This window comes from Mesoplodon mirus (assembly GCF_964341445.2).
Source record: "Mesoplodon mirus genome assembly, chromosome: 2".
Lineage (NCBI taxonomy): Eukaryota > Metazoa > Chordata > Mammalia > Artiodactyla > Ziphiidae > Mesoplodon > Mesoplodon mirus.
In genome coordinates, this window is record NC_138977.1 from 155205668 (window position 1) to 155231202 (window position 25535).

The 25535-nt window shown below is 46.9% G+C and overlaps 2 protein-coding genes across 6 annotated transcripts in view; one reads left to right on the top strand and one right to left on the bottom strand.

The window, feature by feature from the left end:
* Positions 1-8674, top strand: part of LEF1 (lymphoid enhancer binding factor 1) — a 120484-nt gene extending 111810 nt beyond the window's left edge. For all 4 annotated transcript variants that reach the window (XM_082600563.1, XM_082600565.1, XM_082600564.1 and 1 more), the window contains one exon: positions 7488-8674. Coding sequence is in view for 2 of the 4 variants with exons in the window: in XM_082600565.1 (XP_082456691.1) it covers positions 7488-7567 (80 nt within the window). In the remaining 2 variants the exon portion in view is untranslated. The remainder of the gene's footprint in view (positions 1-7487) is intronic.
* Positions 8675-18532: 9858 nt separating this feature from the next.
* HADH (hydroxyacyl-CoA dehydrogenase) overlaps positions 18533-25535 on the bottom strand; it is a 48870-nt gene continuing 41867 nt past the window's right edge. Inside the window, exons 7-9 of one of the 2 annotated variants that reach the window (XM_082631172.1) lie at positions 20345-20461; positions 19226-19377; positions 18533-18953 (exon numbers count right to left, since the gene is read on the bottom strand). In XM_082631172.1, the coding sequence (XP_082487298.1) occupies positions 19259-19377; positions 20345-20461 (236 nt within the window). In that variant the 3' untranslated portion in view covers positions 18533-18953; positions 19226-19258. The other variant, XM_082631171.1, reaches the window with a different exon arrangement.

Consider the following 25535-nt stretch of genomic DNA (forward strand, 5'->3'; position numbering starts at 1 on the left):
TAGCAAGGGCAGCCTTGGGCACGCTGTCCGAAACGGAGATGGCTGCCTCACGGCACCGTGTGGCTAGACCAAGCTGTGCGTGGACCGCAGGTTTTCAGGTTCTAACCATTCTCCAGAATGCCTTACGCGTGCTCACGCGATGCGAGCCTTTTCATCACAAAGAGCAGAAACAGCCCCCTCGAGGCTGAGGGCCTCTATTTAAAGGGGCAGGAGCACCGTGCGGAGGCCGAAGAGAGCACTAGAAGGTGGGCTTGGAAAACTGTCCAGACGCTTCTGCTGTCTCTTATATCTGCCCCTCCCCCAAATCACATCCTCTCCTTCTGCAGATTGGCCTCCTCAGTTCTTTGATCCATGTGTCCAGAACCCCGCAAGCTCACATGTTCTTACAGTACCAGTCTCCAAAAGAGAAAACTCTTTCAAATTCCAGAGAAGGGGGACTTCCCTAGCAGTCCAGTGGTTAGGACTCTGCGCTTCCACTGCAGGGGACACAGGCTTTTGATCCCTGGTCGGGGAACTAAGATCCCACATGCCGCGTGGCCAAAACATAAACCAATACAAAGTCAAATTCCAGAGAAGGGACTCCGGCTAGCCCAGCTTGGGTCAAACTTCTACCCCCATCTGCAATCAACTGTGGCCACAGCAGATGGTCACACAGTACAAGACAGCTGTCGGGGGCTCACCGCTCCCACTGGGGCTGTGTTGGCATTGGGATAATGAAGAGGGAGGCAGGCTGCAACCCAGCAGACGTCCACCACAGCTCACTAATAAACTGGTGGCTGGGCCTGTTAGATCAGCAGACAGGGTGATTTTCTCTAGGCAACTGTGCGTTCGTGAAGGAACTGGGAGAGGATCGTACATACGGTGAAAGCTTTTAAGATCTCTGTTTTGCTGCAGTGTCCTTCCCATCAGTTCTTTTCCCCTCTTTCTTTAATGGTCAGAAGAGCTACAATTGTGTTTCAGTTGCCTTGGGAAACAAACAGGGAACTGGACCCTTGGCTAGCAAGAGTGATCACGTGCCATTAAAAGATAATAGTAGACGGAGAGAAGAATGAGGCTCATCATTACAACCCTCTTGAGATACGGAATATTTAGTATTGTTCATGAAAGCCCTATGACATTAAGATCCATGCTATTATTCTAATACTTCAGAGAATAACAAATTATTTTGGACAAATTTAGTTTGACAGAATGTTTTCTCACTGAACCATCCAGAACTTGAGGGAAATCATCCTGGATAACGGAGTTTCCCAGAGAACTCCAGGTTTACCTCTTTAAGTATCAAAACGTGTAATTTTTAATTTTCACTCTTGTGAGTGCACCTCTTTCTTCACCAGAGTACATGAAAATTAAATATTACTTAATGCCTCATGCCATTATTCTACAGTGTAATGTACCATATGGTAAATGGTAACAAGGAATTGATGCTATTTGACCCTTCTAGATGACCCCAAATAATGGGTTTTTTTTAAAATCTGCTCTTTTTTATTTATTGTGTCTTCTTGTTCTGTCTAGGACTGTGTACCCCTCCCCTAAAGTAGTTTTCCTTCTGATCCATTTTGTAGATTTGGGAACCAGAAAACAAAGCTTATTTGAATAATATATACATTAAAAGTAAACGAGGCCTGAGTTGGCGCATGGAGGGTGCTCTTATTAGGAAGGGTAAATATGCTTTTCTTTTTTTTTTTTTTTGCTTGAATTTCTTGATAACTACAGTGAGACCTTGAGGCCTTCTCACTTCCTTTTCCTCAGCTGTGTCCTTTGGGCCTGAAGCTGCCAGTCAACAGACCCAGAGGAGCAGGGTGATCCTGCCTAGAACTATCTGGGAACCTTAGCAAAGTCATTCTATTCTTTTTGACAGAATGAGGAGAAAAAAAACGAAAGCCCCTCAGTCAAACAGTAGTGCCCGCTTTTTTGCTTAAGTCCTAAGTCAAATCTAACCTGAAGTTTTCTAAATTTTTAGGTACAGTCTCCGTAAATATAATGACACATTTTTTGCTGCCCTCTTGGGATTACTTTTCCCAGCTATCAGTGTGTTTCTGCAGACATTCTATTTTATAGGATATTTTGTGATATTTCATGAGAGATTTTTCCAGAATTCTCTATTGGTCGTAATTTTCCACCAGAAGTTCTGTAAATAGTATAAATCTTGCTTTTACTCCCTGAACATGCTGTGTGAGATTGGAACAACAGAAATGGAACTAACATTTCTGGACCACGTATCCTGTCCTGGGTGCTCTAATAGAAGCCTCTCCATCCCGTCCTTGAGGCAGCCCTGTATGGGGAGGGATCTCTGCCCTGTTTGAGGGATGAGAAAACGTCAGTAACTTGTCCAGGGCCACGTACGTGGCTGGTGTGCAGCAGGGACAGGTCCACACCTGGCTCTGTCTCTCTGTAACTCAAGTCTCCACCCACTGCAGTAACCAGCATTCATTGCGCCCTTTCAGATGCCAGGTACTTACCAAGCCTGTCACGTGTTTTATCTCCTTTCATCCCCTCAACACACGTGATGAGGTACAGCAACTTAACTATTTCCATTTCACAGGTGAGGAAACGGGTGTGGCGTGTTCAGGTAACTTGCTCAGGACAACTCTGTCTTCAGAGCTCATGCTCAGCACCCACAATGCATTGTCACCTCCCTAGACTCGTACTACATGACGGTAAAAAGGAAAAACACACAGAAGTGTGTGCTCATTCTGTTGCCTCATTTTTAGAAGGTGAAGTTAGCATTTTTAGTGCAGGAGAACTTGTAGAGAGAAAGGTGAACTGGATAAAAATTTGGAGGTGGGTAGATGCGTCTCCATAGTTACTGTCCTCCTGAAGCACTTTAATATACAGAATTAAAATGGGTTTTGAGGGTCTCTGATTCAAAACTTTCCGCGAGAATGTTTCGGTAGTGTTCCCAGCAGAGGTGAAGGTCTAGTGGGTGAGACCTACACTGGGAGGCCCAGCCAACCGATGGTGGTGTACGTCCTCACAGGGAGACACAAAGGGCTGATCAGGAAGAGGAACCATCAGCTGCAGATGGAAACCAGAATTTCCCCCTCGAGCAATTTATCAATAGTTCCAGGCCTGCCTCAGCATCATCTCGGCATTGCCGAAGAAGTCTGCTTTCACTGGTCACAGTTACGCTTTGCATAACCGCACGGGAAGGAACCGCACAGATTCAGTGACCCTGCCTCGGTCTGTATAACCTGGATCCAAGCCCGGGGCCAGTGACCCCTTGTCTCACTGACCCCTCCCTCCCTCCCTCCTCCACGTTCTGGGGATCATCTGGTGTCAGAGCTGTGACTGGCGACTGGGGGACTGACTAGCTTGATGCTGGGACTTCAGGACTAGCTCAGCTGTAGAAAGGAGAGTCAGCGCTAACCTTCCTAACCACGCGTTACCATCTCTTCTTTTTCTCAAAGACTGGGTAGTACTTACTTTCAAAGACCTGAAGGTGGCCTTTGTAGGTTATACTTTCGATCTTAGAGATTTAAGTTTCAAAGTTACTTTCTTAGGCCCTTTGTTCTCTCACCCTGCTTTCAAACAGAGCATAGCCTCTTGGGGTGGGCAGTGGTCCAGGTGGAGACCACCTCCACCTCCGCAGTGCTGCTGACTAGTGACGGGCACGGCAGGCAGGCAGGCAAGGAGAAGCAAATGAGTGATAATTTAGGCCCGAGGTGTGCTGGAGAGAACTTGGATTTAGGGCTCAGAAGCTAATCCTGCCACCTGTAGGTTGGGTGACCTTAGGCAAGGCCTTTCGCCCCTCCCGCAGCGGGATCCTTCTGTGTAAACGCGCTGCAGTCAGCGGAGCTGTCGTGATCGCATGACGTCGTGTCCCAGCGCCTGGCACAGCAGCGCTCAGCGCACGTCGTTCTTCTTCCTTCCTCCTTACCAGCTCCTGTGACCCGTGGGGAGCCAGGAGGCCTGGGGAGTCTCTAGGGGCCCCTCCCACCAGCCGCTAACAACCAGATGCCTCAGTTCCCTCTAGGACAGCAGGGCCAGACCAGCTCTGTCGCGCTCGCGTCCTGCTCTGGAAGTCTGCTCTCTGCGTCCATCCACAGGCGGCTTTGTGCGGCGCAGGAGTTCACGCCCTGAGATGGCGGCTTGTGTCCGTTTGCCCCAAGGTGGGGCAGGAGAACTTGGGCAGTAGGCGTGAGGCGGTGTGTGTGCTGCTGTGAGGAGGGCGATCTTTGCAAAGCCCCTGCCTCTCTTCGTCTCTCCCAGGCTGATCTCTGATACTCTTCCCTCAAATTTCACATCATAACTAAAAACACTTTAAAGTTTCCCACTCCTTGCTAGTAACATTGGGGAGGCGGAGGGAGGAGCTCTTACTCCAACCACCTTCCTTTCGAGTTACCATTTCTGGACGGGGAAGTGAGCTTACAGGCATGGCTCCAGCTGAGCCGGTGGGTCCTGGTCACGCGTCGCCCCTCTTCCCACCCCCACCTCGGCCACTAATGGGCTTGTTTCCGCAGCCCCTCCTGCTGGGGGCACAGCCTGGGAAGGGGGCTGGGCCGTAGGACCTCAAGGATATGGGCTGGCCCCGCGCTTGGCTTACGTTTGCACGTAAGAAGAAGGAATTTTCCCTCTCCCTCTCTTCACATCTTTTGAGCCAAGGCCTAGAAGGCCCTAATGCCTCGGTCAGTGCTGGTCGTCTTCCAGACGCAGGTCCCTCTTGAAATCTTGAGATGTCCCTTTACCGCTTGGGCTCTAAATAAGCGACTCCGCCTGTTTGGGTTCCTGCTTCCATTTGGTTAGTGGGATATTTTGTCCAGATTGGAGTCTGGTCCAGGAGAGGAGCTTCCTGGGTTTCAGCTGGACGGTGGTGGGGGAGGGCGTTTTCCTGTGCTTCCTTCACACCCACTCAGCAAATGGCCCACGTGGTGAGTGCCGGCGGAGGGAGCCCAAGCCTGACGTGTAAGACGGACCTCCGAGCTCCCTTTGAAGCGGGCGCGGTAATTGCGGCTTTGATTACACCGACTCCACCGCTGGGCTGGGCTGCGCGGGGCTCGCCTGGCCGGCCCAGCTTCAGCTGCAGCCCCCCGTGAAGACTTAGATGTGGGAAGTCTCCAGTCTCCCGAGCCTCATGCCTGTGGTTTCTTGAAAAGAATCTTGATTTGACCTGTTTTATGTCTGTAAAGCAACACTGCAAGGCTTTTTACCCCCATTTCTCCCATCTGGGGGTAAGACTGGTCTGCCCTGGTGACCCTATATTTTAAAGGAGCAACCAGGTTCAAATAAGGTGCCTTACTTGATAGACAGTTTCCTTGCCCACTTATTTAAATACTAGCTACACTATAAGGAGAGCATCCCAGGTGGGGAAGAGTCGCTTTTTGGTTGGCAGTTGTACAGAGCACCTCTGAAAGCAGCTTTTCAGGAGGATTTCTAAGAGGACACTACGATAATGAAACAACAGTGGGGAAACGGGAGACTGTAGGAAGCACTGGCTTTATTAGATGTCGAAATTCTTCCCAGGGAAGCGCGTATTATCCTTGTGAAAGATGGCCGCTCTGGGCAGCCGGGATCGGGTTAGTAATTATGTTGTTATGCTCTCAAGAAGCGGGGAGGAGGCGGCACTTTGGGTGCCGTGAGGAGAGAGGACGACTCGATGAGTGGTCAGTGCAGGAGAGTGGAGGCCGCCGCAGGGCCACGCGGGCCGCTGACCGTCTGACTTCGGAGTCAGCCTGAGGCTGGGGTGGGCACGGGTCCCAGCAGAGGGACAGTTTGTCTCCGTGAGCAGACAGGCGCTCCTGGCGGCTGAGGCCAGTCTGTCCTGAACCACGGCACTGGTGTCCAGCTGCTGTGCGCTCCTGGCCCGGGGCTGCTCGCCATTCCCCACCAGCAAAAGCAACTGGGACCGGGCCTTTTGAGAGTCATGAGCCCAAGCACGGTGTGAATAGGAGTCTGCAGGCGCTGCCTTCACCCCCGCCTGGGCTCTGCTCCTGCCTCCTTGAAAAGCCAGGGCCTTTCGCAGCTCTTCCATCCTCCTGTGTGAAGCATCTCTACTCTGCTTCAAGTTTAAAAACCACAAAGCTGTAGTGTGGTTTTCCTGTTAAATGGAGGAAGGTTAATTTTGCAGAATAGGAATTGAAACCGTCATTGAAGACCTCATTCTGTTGAAGGCAACATTCTGTGGCTGATTTCCTCCCATTTTGCTTTTGCTTGTTTTGTTTGTTTACTAGCCACCCGGGTAAACAGTTTCTTCTCAGCTCTGGTAAGTCATTTTGAGGGACAGCAGCGGTGGTGGTTGCCGTGATTCTGACGATGCTAACATGTGGCTGGTAAGAGCCCTAATAGCAGGGCTCACTCTGCGCCCCGCACTCTCTGAGCCCCTTAGAGGCATTGGCAGAGCCCGTCCTCACGGCTCCCGGGCTACAGATCCATCTTCTCTGAACAGCGCGGTGTAGACTGTAACTCGCTACCCAGAGTTGAGTTTTCATTATTAAACTATCTCAAAGCTTCCTTTTATTTCTCCTCTAAGATGTCTTTCCACTGAAATAAAAAGCATAAAGGAATGCACTCCACTTTTTAGAATTTTTTTTAAAGGAAATGTCTGCTAATAACAAGGACACTGCAAGCACAAAGAGTTGAGATGAGTCTGAGGTGCCAAAGACCCAGGTAGAGTAGGTGCTTCCCTGCAGCTGGACGAAGCAGTCTCCCCAGGGGAGAAGCAGGGGAGGCGGATGCTCTCCAGAGAGGAGTTGACCTTGGAGATGCTTTCACTTTCCTTTTGTCTTTGTCTCATCTTGTTACAATGTTATATTTTATTTTTAATCACTTTTTAAAACTCAGATTATTAAAGCTTTTGGGATTTAGGGATTCTGCTTTCTGAATGCTCTTACAGCAATATCTTTAAATACTTGTTGAGTGTACATTCCAAGGCTAACGTTAGAGATCCTGGTTGTTATGAAGGAAAAAACTCTTGAGAATTGAAAAGTCTAAGATTGGAGAAGCGTATGCACCTCAAGACTGAATATGAGCGGACACAGACCATCCCGGTCACAAGGGGGGCTTGTTGTAGGAGTGTGAGGGGCATTGACTAACTTGCGTGTGGTTTAGTGTCATGTAAAATCCTACACTGGCTCCCCACAGTGGACTAAAAAGACCAAACAAACACTTTAGAATGACAAGTCTTCCCTGATCTGGCCACTGCCTGCCATTACGATTCATGTTTGGCCGTTCCCTCCTGATGTTTTTCCAACAGATTTTTTTTTTTAACCATGATCTAAAGTATTATGTGTATTTCACATCGTAACCCTGTACATTTATGTACATATACATGGAACCAGGGTAAACATTTCAGTAAAGTACACTTATTCTCTAACATAGTCTGAGGATTTAGGGCTACCATAGGGCAACCTCTTTTAGCCATCACCAGATCAACAACGTGGATTAATTAAATGCAGAGATCTTAAGACATGTGCTGTATGAAATAGAGGTTAAAATCTGTAAAGGTCTGTGGCAAATTCACATTCACAGTACTTTATTTGTTCCTTCTTGAGGTGGAAAACGAAGCTCATTCCCAACGTGCAAAGCCAAGGCAGCGACCCCGGGACCTCTCCTGGAGATGGAAGCTTGTTGAACACCCAGACTGTCTCCACGGCTTGCCCAGTCGACCCCAAAGGAGAAATGACACCAACTTCACCCTGAGGTCACTGCTAGAGACGCTGATCCATAAAGACAATCACTGCCAAACCCCCTTTCATCTACTGCGAGAGCCATGTTCCACAATAAAAAGCATACAAGGTTTTTCAAAAGAAAAAAAGCACATGAGAATGCTAGCAGGCCCTGGGTCAGCTGAGCAGCTTTCCTCCCCCATCTCCGCTGTGCACTTCCCAGAGCATCCCGCCTCCGTACCTGTAACCTCCTGGCAAGGACAGTAACTTGGCTGCTTTTGCCTGCCCCGAGCCCTGGGAGCGGCCGAAGCACAGCCGTCAGCATCCCGGAGGGAACTTGTGGAAGAGTTCCCTCTTTGTTTCTGGTTTCATGTTTGTTTCTCTTTTCCGCAAGCTTTTATTTAACAGTGCAAAAGGATCAATCTTGTTTGCTTCTTTTTTTTTAAACTTGAATTTTTTTAATTTACACTTTTTAGTTTTAATCTTCTTGTATATTTTGCTAGCGATGAGCTTTTTAAGTAAAATTGAAAGATCTGGAAGAGTTTGAAATAAAAATGAAAAGAAGCCTTCTTCTTTTGAGGGATATCTTGTCCGCTAAGGGGCTTCTCGGTGAATTACCTGTAATAATAGTAGCCTGTCTTTGTAAGGTGTCCGATAGAGCTAAGTAAACGTAACAGCCAGTCCACTCTGTGGGTAGCAGTTGGCAGTCCTCTTTCATTTTATTTTTCTTATGATCTCTTCTCTTTTTTTTAAATGGTAAACCTTAACAGTTACTTTCAGCAGACCAGTTTGCAGTGAATTTTCATTTCTTTCCTTCTCACCCCCTTGTTGTAAAAAGCCCAGCACTTGAATTGTTATTACTTTAATTGTTCTGTATTTGTATCTGTTTTTATTAGCCAATTAGTGGAATTTTAAGCCAGTTGTTAAAATGAGCATTGATGTACCCATTTTTTTTTTAAATAGCAAGGCACAGCCTTTGCCCAAAACTGTCATCTAACGTTTGTCATTCCAGTTTGAGTTAACGTGCTGAGCATTTTTTTAAAAAAGCTTTGTAATAAAACATTTAAAAACAAGTCTTTTTTTTTTTTTTTTTAAAGAGTGAAGTTCCTGATAACCTGCAGTTGGTAATGGTGACCTAAATCCATAGGCCAGGCCAGAGCTGGTGTGTCCGCATGATGGGGGTGCTGCCCGTGAGGCTGCCTCGGGGACAGGCCCACACCCTCCCCCCATCTCCAGGCCATGCAGTCCGTAGGGGTCCTCCTGCAGCCTGGAACCCCACCTCCTCCTCTCCCACGGGTAGGTGGAAATCAGGGCAACAGGATTCAGGTGAGAATGATTCTCTCCCTTCCTGAGAACCCAGACATCCTCACGGGCTCCAGCCGGCGCCACTGCAGGTGTGCTGGTGCAGCCCGTGATCAGAGCCCATGGGTTCTCAAAACTGGGCTCCCCGAATCAAGGTATCCCCGTGCTTTAACTCCCATTCATCTCCCCAAAGTCAACATTTTCCCAATTTTGAGTTTGAACTCCATAATTCTCCCTTAAGCATTTGTTATACTATATATAGGCTGGTATCGGATTTAGTAGAACCTCCGTATTTTAAGTTTAAAACATCAGCATTTCATGGCCTTCCACAAAGCTTCCACAGTCCATTGAGCTAGTCTGAAAACCACCGACACCACTGATCTAACTTCAATGTCTTGCTGAAATTCTAGTTCTGTTTCCTTTTTTCAACCTTCACTACAGCTGGAGAACAGCTGGCTACCATACTTGTAATAACCCTCCACATACTGTACTTGAAGACTGCCATTAAATCACCCCTCAAATTTCTCTTCTCCAGGCTAAGTAATCCCAATTCCTTGAACCTTTCATCATTGGTCCTTTAATCATTTTCATTAGTATCCTCTGGAACCTCTCCAATTCCTCTTCATTTAGTCCTAAACTTGAAGCAGGGGAAAATGTCTATTACGTTCAGGGGACCTACTTGTCAAAGGTTTCATATTCATTTGAAACTCTGTTTTCTTAACATACATGAACCAAGAAGTTATAACTGTTTAAAGCTGCCACCGTGCTCTCTCCGGAAGTTAACTATAAGATCCGAGGAAGTGTAGGAAAAATCTAGGGTGTTACTTTTGGGGGGAAAAACAGGTCATAGCAACACATTGGTTCTTCTGAGTCTTAGAAAGAAACTGATTAGTGATAAAAGTCTGTCTGTCAAGTGAACAGAGCAAGGATAGTTGTGAGACTTGAGCCTCAGCCAAAGCCTACTCAAGTCTCCTCTCCCTGGGTTCCTCCTCCTCTACGTTTTTATGATGCAAAAAAATGGGTAAACAATATTGAAAGAAATGGGTTGTTTGAATCCTCCGGGCCACAACTTGGTCCCTCCTAGTTTTCTATTCATATTTCCTCCAGAATAACTCTTCCTAGATAACCTGGATGTCGTGGCACGGTGCTCACTCCTGGCCCATTCTTCCCAAATCCTGCTTTCTGCAGGCAGCAGTTTTGGTGAAAGGAGAGTCCAAGAGTCCCCTGAGAGGCACACACAGACCAAGGGACACACTCTCCTGGGGCGACGGGGTGGAGGGACTCCCCTCCGGCCACTGCTTCTGTTTGCTCTTGCAGCGATTCGGCTTCAGCTTCCTTCCTCGCAGCGAGCTCGAGGCCGGAGCTTGTTGCTAGAGGATGGCCAGCCTCTCTCGGAGGTCACAGCTGACGCACCGGTCCTTACCAAGCAAGGGGCGCTTTCCTTGTGGCTTTAGTTTGTATGGTTGCTGGCAACTACCTGTTCGGCTGGAAGGAGCCTTGGAACACCTTCACAACTATGGCTGTCCTAAATACAACAATTTTTTCCTCTATACATTAGGAAACTATGTCTTTTCCTCTAGAAGGTTGAAACGATATGGAAACTTCTGGTCAGGGGCCCGCGAGCAAGAACAAGATGTCTGCGTGGCTTTCCTTTTACAGGAGAAGTCACGAGGGAGCGACGCATGGTCCCGACAGAAAGGAGAAACTTAAATTCCGCACGACGTACTACTTGTACAGGTTGCTACATCTGCCACAGGATGTTATCTTTCATACACAGAAATTTTAAGAGCTGCCCTGTGAAGCCTGACCTCCAGGGATACGTACATGTATACGTGCACAAAATCTGAACCGCTTTTTAATAGACACTGAATAGTCTGAAGCATCTTAATAGAAGAATGGGATTCTAAATGCCTATGTATGTATTATGGGGAAAAAAAAGATGATTGGTTTTGTTGGCTATTACTTAGTGGATACCATTTTGGCAGCTGCAAACTTCCAAAACTTCTCCAGCTCTCTAATGCGGAAAACCTACATTGTCTTACTCTGCAGCTAGGAGTGGTTTTGAGGGAGATCGGAGAATATATCGGGTATACCAAGACAGCCAGTTAAAATAAACGTCACTAGCATGAATCAACCTAAATTAGAACTTGCCTAGCTGAAGAAAAATGCTCTTGTTGTTTACCGTCGGCAATGTTGCAGGCCAGTAAACCGGCGTTAAACAGAATTGGCCAATGCACTCATTCAATACCTATTTACTGAGTGAGCACCTGCCCATGGGCTCTGCTGAAATAACTGTCCACTAGGAAAACGTTTCTGCTGTTTGTAAGCTTGTTCACCACCTGCATTTGTTACAATATACAGGCATCCTTCTTCCTGAATAGTAATTTAAACTTTAAAAATCAGTTGCTTATAATGGAAGGAGGTACACGGCGGGGAAAGCCCAGGTTTGGAGTCGCGTGGAGCCGGACAGTGTCTGCTGCGCCCGCTGCCAGGAGCTGTGCGCTTCATCCCTCTGCGCACACCCCGTCGCGGGCTGAAGATCTCACTGACCTCCGCGAACGTACAGCGAGTGGAAAATGAGAGACACCCCATACATACAAAATAACTAGCAAATTAAGTTCCCTTTGAATTGTTTTAGAATTTGTTATTAAACAGTTTCTTTTTTCCCCAATGTAAAAAAATACTTTGTTTTTGTAATGCCTGGAGCCATAGAACATATGAGCAATTTTCTTCTGCCCGTGGAAGCAGTTGGTAACCAGGCCTAACCACTCTGTTTTGGACCAAAGAGCAAGGAAATGGTTACACTAAGGGTGCAGAGTCTGGATTGTATCAGGTCATTTACACTGATGTGTTTATTAAATATTTTTCTTTATCTCATCTCTAATAGCTTGAGATGTTACCGGCTCAGTTAAATTTTGATCTCCATTAAATACATGGAGAAATTGTTCGAAAATGTATTATTTGCCGGATGGAATGAGAACACTGCCTACAAACAGACTTAATCACACAACTGTTGTTTCCCTTTGTAGTCACAGTGAGATTAATAGATTAGTCATTCTCTTCTCTGTTCGTAACTTAATTGTCTCAGAATTTGAACTCAGTAGAATCACTAAATTATGTTCCACACTGTAGTAATATTTTCTCCCACCAGGAAGAAGGTGCAAGACAACCAAAGTAAAACGGAGCCCCACAAATTGGCCTGTTGTTCTTACAGGTCCTATCAACGTTGCTCAGCTGGAGAAAGGCAACCCACGGTTTCAAAATCTAGCTCGCCCTCCATGCCCGGCTCTAGCCACCATGCAGCGTACAAAGCAAGGCTTGTGCAGTGCTTGCTGGGGGCTTAAAAAGCCCAGGGGTGCCTGCTGAACCACTTCATCTGTTCCCCGCATGCCAGCATCTGGCACAGGCTGTGCCTGCTCCGATTCCTAGGATCCAACTAGCTGGGACTCTTCTTTCCTCAGTGCCTGGTCTCAGAACTCCAACCCATCCAGGCACCCCTTACAACAACTGGCCCATTTTCAGAAGACCTAAATAGACATTTCTCTAAAGAAGACATACAGATGGCCAAGAGGCACATGAAAAGATGCTCAACATCACTAATTATTAGAGAAATGCAAATCAAAACTACAGTGAGGTATCACCTCACACCAGTCAGAATGGTCATATCAAAAACTCTACAACTGGGGCTTCCCTGGTGGCGCAGTGGTTGAGAGTCCGCCTGCCGGTGCAGAGGACGCGGGTTCGTGCCCCGGTCCGGGAGGATCTCACATGCCGTGGAGCGGCTGGGCCCGTGACCCATGGCCGCTGAGCCTGTGCATCCGGAGCCTGTGCTCCGCAACGGGAGAGGCCACAACAGTGAGAGGCCCGCGTACTGCAAAAAAACAAAAAACAAAAAAACCCAACTCTACAACTAACATTGTAGAGATGTGGATGGACCCAGAGACTGTCATACAGAGTGAAGTAAGTCAGAAAGAGAAAAACAAACATCGTATATCAATGCATATATGTGGAACCTAGAAAAATGGTACAGATGAACCGGCTTGCAAGGCAGAAATAGAGACACAGATGTAGAGAACAAACGTATGGACACCAAGGGGGGAAAGCGGCAGGGGTGGGTGGTGGTGGTGGGATGAACTGGGAGATTGGGATTGACATGTATATAATGATGTGTATAAAATAGATAACTAATAATGCTGGAGAGGGTGTAGAAACAAGGGAACCCTCCTCCACTGTTGGTGGGAATGTAAATTGGTACAGCCACTAGGGAGAACAGTATGGAGGTTCCTTAAAAGACTAAAACTAAAAAAAAAAAAAAAAAAAAAAAAAAAAAACCTAAAAATAGAACTACCATATGACCCAGCCATCCCACTCCTGGGCATATATCTGGACAAAAGTATAATTCAAAAAGATATACGCACCCCCGCTATGTTCATAGCTGTACTATTCACAATAGTCAAGACATGGAAGCAACCTAAATGTCCATCAACAGATGAATGGATAAAGAAGATGTGGTACATACATACAATGGAATATTACTCAGCCATAAAGAAGAATGAAATAATGCCATTCGCAGCAACATGGATGGACCTAGAGATTATCATACTAAGTAAGTCAGAAAGAGAAAGACAAATACCATATGATATCACACATGAAATCTAAAACATGACACAAATGAACCTGCCTATGAAACAGAAACAGAATCACGGACATAGAGAACAGACTGGTGGTTGCCAAGGGGAAGGGGGTTGGGGAAGGGATGGAGTGGGAGGTTGGGATTAGCAGATGTGAGCTATTATATATCGAATGCATAAACAACAAGGTCTTACTGTATAGCCCAGAGAACTATATTTAATATCCTATGATAAACCATCATGGAAAAGAATGTGAAAAAGGAATGCATAAATATGTATAACTGAATAATTTGCTGTACAGCAGAAATTACCACAGCACTTAAATCAAATATACTTTAAAAAAAATTGACAGAAAGGAAAAAAAAAAAAACGGGCCCATTTTCATGTGCTTTCAACCTGAATGCAACACTCAATATTGTGGCCACCACAACTTTTATTCTGAAATGTTAGGAGCACTGTGTCTATTCTCCCCTCCAGTCCTTTCCCCTGGAGCAGCAGGGATGGGGAGTTTCAAGTGGTGATGAGAGGCCCTGGAGCACAGAGTCACGAGGAGGCTGTGAGGCACAGGGATGGGGCGGGGACTGCAAACAGCAAGCGCGACAGAGATGTGTTGTCCCCAGACCCCCTGGCACTGCAGACTAGAGTGACTTTAACAAAACGACGCTAGCACGAGTCAGCCCCTAACACATGCGAGCCTTAACTGGCAAGGGAGGACAACAGAGAAAATCAAGACTTGAGCATTCGTGACCTAAGAGCATCGAGCCAGCTACCGGCAGAATCCCCCAAGAAACCCAGTGCTGAAAGGGCAGCAGACTCTCTAAACATCCCCACGCGCACGTGGCTGGTTCCCAGCCAAGGAGGTGTGTGCCTTCGCTTAAGCTCTGCCAGCCGTGCGGGGCGGGGGTTGGGGGGGGGAGGCAGCTCGGTACCGCTTCCCTCCCTCACGCAACACCTCTTCATCTGATGCCAGTTAAGCAGGTATCACCTGCGGGCCTCAGGGCGGACAGCCTCTCCTCTGGACTCAGAGGGCCGATCACGGCCCGGGCCCCACCAGGGCGTTCCCACTCTGCCCGCCTGGCCCCACCAGGAATCCATGGGGGACGGGGGACTGCCCTGCAGCTGTAACACTGAGGTGTTAGAGCTCTGGAAATCCCCCTCCCCAGGGGTAGGTGGCAAAACCTCCACGAGGCTCCAGAGCGAGGGCTTTCAGGGTTCGGTCCTTCCGACGCTTCAACCAGAAAACTTTGCGGAAACGCGCCTTCCTCCCCAGGCCTGTTTGGGTGGTTTCTCAGTTTCCTGTTTTCTAAACCCAGGATTTCCAAACGTGGTAAAGTGACCGTTTACGGGGAGTTCTTAGTCTAAGTTTTCCCTTATAACATGTGCTCGGCCGCCTGAGGACAGGCTACATGTTTCTGGCGGACTCGAGGCCTGCAGGCCGGCAGCGGCCGCAGCCCTTGCGCCTGAAGGCCTGTCTCCTGGCTCTGCCTTGACAAACTCACTAGGAGAGCCCGAACTTCGCCACTGCTTCTGTTCCTACGCTGCCCCCTTCCCTGACTCCTGCATGTGTTCGGCGAGTCTTGGGTCCCTCTCTCCTACGCACTTGCTTTCCTTCTGGGGTCCTGAATCTTCCACAGTCTACTGCCCACACATAAAACGGAACTCACCTGGGTGATGGCTGCCTCGCCCGCTCGCTGGTTCCTGCGTGCTTCTCCCTCCGGATCAGCCCCGACAGCGGCCCTCCCGAGGCTTGGGAGGCCCTTCTGGAGCAGCTGCGGGGTGGAGTATGGAACGCCCGCACTTATCTTTTCACCCAGTTGTCCCCGCAGCTTCACCTCTAAGACTCCCTTTCACTCAGCTCCCTCCCGCAAGTGTAAAAGGCTCTGTAAGCCTGCAGGTTCTGGGGAACCGTGGCTTCCTTCCAATGGGGCACAGAGGAGGGAGGCAGTCACGATCAGCCTATTGAGCCAGGCAATGAGCTCAACACCGGACGTCCATCATCTCATTTGGTTCTCAGAAACTCTGTGGGGTAGGCCCCATCACTGTGCTCATTCTGCTAGATTTCTCCAGAAGACAAGTAACTGCCCGCACCACCACCGCCGCCTCCCCCCACCCCCCCCGCCCAGGCTAGGCTACATAGGTAAAGAGAGTGCAGCTGAGCACTAGAACCCAAGTGTGTTTAATTCCAAAGCCCATGGTATTAATCACTTATACCGATTAATTCTGGAACAGCTACTACATTTGGTCATTTTAAATAAAACACTGAATAGAATTAGTATCAATGATGGGTTTTTTCTGTCTTTCAGGAGTTAAAATTTGTTCTGTCATAGAAATAAAAACTGTGATTATGAAATCGAGTGATCTTAAAAATAGAATTTACACAATCAAATTGGGTTGAAAACGCAGCAATGCTTCCATTGTTCAAAGCATTTTTTGATTACTATTTATGTACCATCAATGCCTGTTTACAGGAAAATTAGTTCCACAAAATTACAGCCACACCTTGTATTTCTGCTAAGACTTAATTAGTTACTTAGGTTGAAATGTTAAAGGGATTAAAATCAAGACAAAAGCTTGTTTCAAATGTGTGACAACTATAACTTGAAAACTATGAGAGAAAGTGTAATTTGTGCATGTTGTATAAGCGGTGACTAACATATTAGTTTTACCTCCTCCAACAATTAATGGCTGGGTCTCAAATGAGCTTTTAAAAGCTGACATGTTAAAGAGTCAGAAAACTTACCATAGAACAGAACCCAGTGGGGAATCATTTTGTACCGCCAGATTTTATACTGTAGTTTCAAGATCTGTTCCTGCCTTACCCCCATACTGCATCAGTTAACAGTCCCCAAACTGGAAACAGACCTTACAACTGACGCCAAGAGAAGTTAGCCAGGACTTCCCTGGTGGCACAGTGGTTAAGAATCCGCCTGCTAATGCAGAGGACATGGGTTCGAGCCCTGGTCCAGTTAGATCCCACATGCTGCAGAGCAACTAAGCCTGTGAGCCACAACTACTGAAGCCCGCGTGCCTAGAGGCCATGCTCCGCAACGAGAAGCCACCACAATAAGAAGCCCGCGCACCGCAACGAAGAGTAGCCCCCGCTCGCCACAACTAGAGAAAGCCCGCACGCAGCAACGAAGACCCAACGCAGCCATAAATTAATTTTTTTTAAAAAAAGAGAAGTAGCCAACCATTGCCCCCTGAGAAACTACTAACAGTGAAGCTTATGGACATTAAAGGGCCACAATTTTTACTTTACAAAGACATCTTCAGAAGCACTAAAACTATCCTTCAGAGAACGCCATCTGGCTAAACATAATTGAAGTCCAGGTGATGGCTATGCTCAGAGGCTCATAGTCTTTTTTGACAAGCTATTTCATCCATCGTACAGCTTTCTTTTTAATCTCAAATTTTCATTCCTATTATAGGAATAAAAATATCACTAAGAAGGGAGCACAGGAGAGAAGGGGGGAGAGTATCCTCTTGATCTAAAAATCTAGTAATTACGTTCAAGATGTGACCAAACATCCCTGGGTTGCTGACTGGAGGAGAGTTCAGGGAAGAGAGGAGGAACAGCATCGGGGAAGCCAGGCCCACAGCCCCGCCTGGACTTGCCCTCCCTCCTGGACAAGTGCAGCCAAACACAGTGGAGGCCAACCCAAGCCCCTACGGTTCCTGCTGAGGCTCAGTTTGCAACACATACCGCGGCAAACAGCAGCAGCCGTCCTGATTTGAAAGCAGAGGACCTGACTGACCACGGAGACCCTTCTCCCCACGGAGCCCTCGGCAGGCAGCAGCTGGGCTCACCCAAGAATGCAGAGACGGGGCCGAGAAAGCCGCTCTCTGCTCCTGTAAGAAGATGTTCAAAATTTCCTTCCCGGACTCAAACATGGCACGTGGAACAGGATTTTTGAAAATGATAAAGGAATCTTCAGAGGCCAGGTGTTCTGACTGTCTGGCAGCCTGAGTGAGCTGAAAACCCTCAGCCAGAGAAAGGTGGCTGTGACCTCCACCCTCACCCCGGCAGGCTGACAGTCACACTACTGAGTTCTCTCTTTTCTGGAATTCAGTGGTCAAGAAAGAGCCCTGCCATTTCCAAGACAAGGGCCCACATCCTGCGGGCACTCCAGTCAGAAAATAGAAAGAAAGAAAGGCCCCTCCTAAGCCCGGGGCTCCTGTCAAACAAAGGTCAGGAGCCAGCCTGAGAATAAGCAGGGGGCTGTCTGACCACAGGGTAACCTTAAGTAATGGAAATGGTGATGGTGTCACAGGTGCTTCCTTTTATCGTTAGGAAATGTTTTATAAGAATAACCTACAAGTTTCCTAAACCAGGTTCTAATCTATGTGTGGTAGAAATGTAAGTACATATTAATTTTTCCATTATGCTATAGTTAGATTCAAGTAAAAAAAATGAATAAGCTCTCCTTTATCCACCATGAAATGGAGGGGGGTGGAAATCTCTCAACCACTGACTGGCACTGTGACCCAGGATACCAAAGAAGGATGCCCATTTTGGGGACAGTCCTGTTTGAAATTTTCAAATTTGCTATTTTGTATATATATTTTTTTATCATTGAAACGTAGTTCTAATCCTGGCTCCGCCACAAAATTTCTGGTGACCTTGGGCACATCACTTCAGCTCTCTGTTAATGAGGCCACTGGACCTCAGGGTTTCTGATTTCTTTCCAGCTTCAAAATTCTATCTTGGAAGACACTTTCTCAAGCCAATGATTAAAAGAAGCTTATGTTACACTGTTTCTTTTTGTTGGCAAAGAAGAAACAGATGTTCCTTAAAAAGTGTTTTCTGTGCCCTTATTCTTGCTCTGCAGGTAAGAAATCTGGAGTGACAGCTGCAGGCAGGTTGTACATGAACACCCTCTCCTGCCACTCCTTTCCCTCCATTACCACTCAAAAAAGTGACTACAGGCCAAAGAAGATGGCACAGCTTCCGCCTAAATTACCAACCTTTACTTTTATAACCATTTAAGCATATTATGATTTTAAATTTTACATGTTTATTTCAATTCAAATTTTCACAGAATAAAAGACTGCATTTCATTAGAGTCAATCTGCAGCAATTATTTCTCATGAAAAAAAAGAACAATAATCACTCAGATTTCAGAGGTGAATGAAACCTCTTCCTGCAAAAACAAAACACATGGAGGTATTCCCACCAATCCAGAAGCATCATCTCGGTGGTGTGTTGAATCAAGGCATGACACCTGATGTCATGGCCAAAGTAGGGTAAGGCTTGAGGCTGCAGGCAGCAAATGTTCTGGTAAAGGCGAGATGCAGGTGCTGCTCACGCAGCCCTCCACAGACACACCACGATGAGTCAACGGCTCGCGGCTCTCCCGTGTGGCAACGACGGACACAGGGTGCTCTCGTTACAAGTGAATGAGTTCAGGTTCAGGACACTCTTTACAAAAACGACAAGGTTCGAAATAAATGTTTACTCCAAGGCACCTAAGGTGTAAAGCTTTTTAGAAAATACACAGAAATGAACAAACAGACTAAAAAAAGGAATTAGTTCTCAATGGAGGAATCGGCTATTACTGTAACTACTGTAAATAATTTTAGTTCAGATGGATTACAATCAAAATGCACATCGAACAGACTGTGCTGTGTGAGGGAACGTCTGACCAAAGAGCATTCCCCTGGGCACTTGGGGAGCTGTTGGTATGTGCTTACGGGGCTTCTTCCCAGAGCCAGAGAAGCTGCGCATCACTTGTATTTGTAATATCCTTCTCCAGTCTTCTTGCCAAGCTTATTCTCTGCTACCAGTTTATTCATGGATGGGCTGGACTGAAACAAGGGGTTCTTTGTATCCATTTCATGCCATCCTATTGAGAGAAGGGAAAAGAGCTTCGGATGAAGTGCTGGGTTTAAGTCTCGGCGTTCCAGGGCAAGTCTGGAGGCAGAGCGTGGGGAGAAGGGTCCCTACTCTGATGTGGGAGAACCCCACGGGCCCGGTGTCACTCGGGCCAAAACGGCAGAGGCAGAAGGAAGGCTGAGCATGAGCCCTAAAGCGGGTGTGCGGCCACCAGGCCGCGCCGCTCGAGGCCCAGCTCTACCAATGGCCGTCCTGTTCATCCGACCCCTTCCTGGGAATCGCTAATGCCAAAGGTCCAGGGTCACAAACAGAACCCATGCACCTGGTGGCTGGACCCCTCAGTGACACAGTGAAATGACTTTTCAGCAAATCTGAATTTGCTGCCACTGGTATTTTGCACCCTCATAAAATTCAAAAGTTCATGCTTAAACCAGAGCCCTCCCTGCTCCTCCCACAAGTATTCTTTGTGCAACTTGGTATTACGAGGTACATTCAACTTTGGTAGCTCAATTTTGTTTACTATTTTAAACCTGTCTTCAGAGCCACTACAGTAAAACGAATACACTTTTTTAAATGGTTGTGCATCTTGAATGCAGTGGTTACACATATCAGCATATGTGATAGAATGACTGTGTACCTGGCTTTGATACTGTACTGTGGTTACGATATAAGATGGAACCACAGGGGGAAACTATACAAAGGGGTACACAAGCCCTGTCTGTGCTGTATTTGAGACTTCTTGTGAATCTATAATTATTTCAAAATGAAAAGTTAAAAAAAAAAGTTGCCTTATGAGAAGAGGCAATCACATTTTTCCTCCTGCCATTTCACTTTAATCTTTAAGCTGGTGGGGCAGGACTCTGGAAGGTCTCCTAAGACTCCCTATCTGTTTAAATAGGCATTATACTTTAATTCATAGTTGAGAGAGACTACCTCAACTCAATTAAAGACAGACAACAGAGAATTCCAATTCTTACCATCCATGATGAACTTCGTAGTATCCAGCCCAACATAATCGAGAAGCTCGAATGGGCCCATGGGGTACCCAGCGCCCAGCTTCATAGCAGTATCGATGTCTTCCTTGGACGCATCACCTACGCAGAAGAGGGCAGTGCTGAGTCACCACCATCCTTCCCACAATCCTCCTGGTCACATGCTGAGTCCCTGAATTACTAGCATTTTACATATTTGCACATTCAAAAAACATCTGGAATCAGGAACTCTGGCTTAGGTAAGATTTTTCTTAGAGGTAAATGCCAAATAGGTCACAAGATTTTCAAAGCTACTCCACAAAGTTACTCTGTGAGGTGAATTCTAGAGCACTGCAACCGTGTTCATGGAGAGAGAAGGCCCCAGTGGCCTGGAAACATTAGTTACTTTCTAATGGATTGGGAATCACCTTCTCTGGAATAACTTACTAAAATATCCTTTAAAGCGAGGACATGTTTTTGATTGATAAATGGGCTTTTTTTTTGTTTTTCTATGTATTGTATGTATATTTTTCTTTTCCAGCTTTCCTGGTTTTATAAGTAATGAGTATCCCTCTGGAATCACATGCACACAAACTCTTTAGTCACGATAATGTTTAAAGGAAAGCCCAAACCCGATTGAGCACTGCCATGCAAGTGTGCAAGTGTGCTGAGGAGTCAAGGGCCAAGTGCTTTTTTCTTGGAATTTTTATCCTTCAAATAATGTCCTTGGGTCATAGAGGTCTTTACAGAGAACAACCTGGTCCCTTTCTCCAAAATCAGGACTAGCCTGTAACAAGTGTCCATCTAGAATTTTGTTCCAAAGCATAAAGAAATGGTCAATTATACCAAAGCTAAATAAAATTAAAAAGTTATAAAAGACTTGAGAGATTTCACAACCTGAATATTTCAGATTTTTAGGCATGAGGAACAAGAACTACTTAACATTCATAAAGACTCTATTTTTAAAAGCGTATGAAGTACTAAGGTAATGCCAAAGGATTTCAAGGCAGTTCAAGATGATTAAAATACCAACCAATTATTTCTTACGGGAGACATTATCAGTACTCCACTGATTAGTCAACCAGAGGATCCTGAGAACCATGATTTGAGATTTAGGCCATAAGAGAGCAAAAATGATCACATACACATTAGCTTTATCAGGCAGCCTCATTCATTCATTCAACTTTTGTCTATATCTGTTATGTATCAGGCACCAGAGACTTGGAATGAGACAAAGAAAAACAAGACAAGCACTCCAGTGTTCACAGTATAGGGAGGATTCAGAGGTGTAAAGCACAGATTTCATCATAACAAGTGCTGAGGATTCATGAAGACTCACACGGCTGCGTGGGCAAACACGGAAAGATTTACTCATACTGCCACGACTTCACCACAACTGCCACCCAGGCCCGGGTCCTGGCGGTCCTGAAGAGAATCCCAGGGAGGGGCAGGGAAGGGCATTCCAGGGAGCAGGAACAGCATGTGCAAAGCCAGGCGTGAGAAAGAACCCGGCAGCTGATAAGTGGATTATGCTGAGAGGATTTCATTAGACTTCGAGGTTTTCGTGGTGTCAGGGCCAGAATGCTGGAACGACAGCCCAGGATGCTCCCTGTACTTGTATCCTGTCCTCACCATCCGCAGAACCTCTGCTCAGGTGTCACCGCATCAGAGCCTCCCCCTCCTCCCTGCATATAAATTAGCAACTGTAAGGACTCCAGGATAGGACTCCGGCCATCCCCTAGACTTTATCTTTCTCGGGGATTACTGGTCACAACCTAACATGTTATCTATTGGTTCATTCCCTACAGGCTGTCTCCCCTTATTAGAATATAGGCTCCCTGGGGACAGAAATCTCATAGCATAATGGTTCCAACTTACCTGAAGCCATTTAATCAAATCAGTATTCAAGACAGACAATAAACCCTAGAGTCAAAACTGTAATTCCAGATTCAGAAACTCACTTGACTAAAATAATATGAAGACACAGCCCATCATGGAAAAAAATCTAAAAAGCTTTACAAAGTCAGTTTAATTCTAAAAATTCTGTTCTGAGTAACACAGGGTGAAAGAGGCAAAAAGAAAAGAGAGAGAAATAAAATACAGACCGGTGTGCCAAGTGGGAGTTAACAACACGTGGTACAGACCAATAATTTTAACCAATAATAATTTTTACCAATAGTAATTTTAGACCAATAATTCCTACTCTTTAGAATCAAGCACTTCACTCGGAACCTGACACCTTCTCCAAAGAAAATGCACATATACACAAAATTCTGCATCAACCTTAGGAGGCTCATGGGACCCACCCCCACCCCCAGCTAAGAGCCCCCAACTCTGAACAGCAAAGAAGGGCATCCTCAGTGAACTCCCAGCTCTTCTGCAGGCCTGAGAACCTGGGACCTGCCCCAACAGGCTTCTTCTGCCGGCTCATCAGCACCACCTACCGACCATTCTTGGCATTAACAACAAACCAGAGTCACAGCAAAGAGATCAGAACCGCAGTGCAGCCACCATTCCTTTATTCATCAGCAGCTACCTAAAGCCTGTCCTACACAAGCACTTCGTGGAGTATGAAGATGGGGACCCAAATACTGCCGCAGAAAACAAGAGTACAGTAGGAGAAGAGAGACACATGCTGTGCGGCAGGGAAGAGAGTAGCACATGCCTCGAAGGAGAAGCAAAGTGTACAGAGAGTTACGACAACACAGATCACATCCAGCCTGGAGCGCTGGGGACAGTCCAGTGGGGCCTTGTGAGAAGGTGGGAGTAAGGTGTGGGGTGATGACAGGAAGGCAGAGGGTGAGGAGAAAGAAGACCCCCTGGCGAGGGCACCGTATTTGGTAGGCTACAATGGAACCGCTGAACACATCTTGGGCGGGGGAGGGACAGTGTGAGCAGGATGTCACAAAGTGCCTGGGGAACAGGCTCAGGACACTCCCAGGGCGTCACCGGAGAAGAGCTAACCATGCAGCCCCACCGCGCTGCCAGAGCGGACCCTGACCTGTCACAGTGGCATCTGACGGGGGCAGCTGTCTGCTAGAAGCACCAGCCTGCTCAAAGGTCTGCAGAGAGAGCCCGGACCCCCAGGGGCAAGGGTGACCGAACTCACCAATCAGGCCTCAGTTACAGTGGGAATGATGAGAGCAACAGAAGGAGAGAGGACAGAAGCTGCAGGGCACTGGGGAGGAAGGCACGACACAGAAGCAAGGAGGCTCACAGCACCAGAGAGCAGGGATGGGGGCGGTGAAGCGCAGCTAGACTCCACAGGCAGTTGACGGAAGCGCTGCTGGGGGTCTGTGCACTGAAAGACGCTCAGCTGCCCAGGAGGCCCGAGTGGACAACAACGGGGCTGATTCTCTGTTCTATCGCCCCACACATCCTTCTGATGACCCTCTACCGCTCAAAGCAGCATTCTGCCAACCTGTCTGAGTGGCACACTTACCTCGGGAATACCAAAAGTGTTTGTAACGGACCCAAAATTCATGTTGAAATACTACCCCCAATGTGATGGTATAAGGAGGTGGGGTCTTGTAGGAATTAGGATTAGAAGAGTCACAAGGGTAGAGCTCCCATGAATGGGATCAGAGCTCTTCTCAGAGTCATAAGAGAGCCTGTTTCCTCTCTCTGCTCTCTGCCATGGGAGGCAGTCTACAACCAGAAGAGGGCTCGCACCAGATACCCAATCATGCTGGCACCCTGAATTTGGACTTTAGCCTCCAGAACTGTGAGAATTAAATTTCTGTCGTTTATATGCCACCCAATCTATATTGCTGTATTTTTTATAGCAGCCCAAGCTGACCAAGACAGGGTCATCCAGAGAAATTCTCCACAATGAGTTCGGAAAAGGCTGGGCTGAACTGCCTTCGTGGCTTGACTCTGCTGCCCGGGGCCCAGCACTGCATGCACTGTCTCCTCACCCTCCTGGATGACACAATACTTGAGACCAGTTTGGAAAAGACCCGAGGTAACGGGAAATCCTTTGCTGCCTGGGGGAGCCTCACTAAAGGCAGGCTGACTGGCACAGGGAGACTGGGATGACAGGGAGGAATACAAAGTGACAAATGAAAAGACATGGCAGCGAGAGAGGATAATCCAGAATGCCTTCAGGTTTCAAAGAAGAACGGAAGCAGTTCCGCCAGCCACTCAGAGCAGGCTAACAGAGGCGGGGTGGCAGGCGTGCATGTGAGCACCCCCTGCGCTGGCTGAATGAGGGCAGAACCTTGAGGTGGCAGAAGGGACATGGTAAGAAGCCTGAGGTGTGAGGAGTCCAGACCACAGTGTGGCTTCCTGAGAAACAGCACCCAGACATGACCCCCAGCACCTCCAGCGTACTGAGGGCGCCGCCAAGGGCAAAGTAAGAGTACTTCCCCTGTGGGGTCAGATTCCCCTCCAAATTTCACCTCCCAGGTGGCTAGTGACGGTGAAGGTTAAAGGGACTCCATCTGTTTAGAAAAGGACCACTGCTGGTAAGAGGAAAGTAGAAGATAAGAAAATGACTTTCAACTTACAACCAGATACATGGTTCAGTTGAAAATATATCAAAGTGACAGCATGATTCAGTGAGAAAGACACCATTACGAGGTGGATCACCCACATGCCATATGCTAAAACATCACATTACAAAAAAAACCTCTGCCTTTCAAAGTAGGGCAAAATGCTTCATGCTGTCTTTGAGGTGTAATTAGGCATATTTGTTGATAGATAAACACAGAAGTGTTGGTTTGATCTTGGAGCAAAAGTGAGGCAAATGCCTCCATAAAACACAGAGAAAAGTTTTAATATTTAAAGCAGATTTTGAGGAAGAAAATATGCTTTCATCTCTCTGGAAGAGCTAGTATAAATGTTTTGTTTCAAAAATGACATTCTCAGGAGCAAGCATTTGTAAATGAAGTAATTGAAAACAATTACACTTGCTTTTCATCCAGTCCTATTAAGGCCTGTTTGCCTTTGAAGCAGACATGATAGTTACCTTTCCAGAAATGCGGTAGGTAAGGTAGGCAGGAGGATACATGACATTTTTATAACCTTGGACCATGTCCCAAGTCTACTTCTGCAACAGGGAAAATCATTCTTTGTCAATCAACAAAGTATTGAGAAAAAAACATTTCAGACCATTCTTAAGGTTAAAAAAAATGCATCATAACATCACTCAGTAAGGATGGACAAGGCTGTTAGAAACATTCCTTGTCACACAACA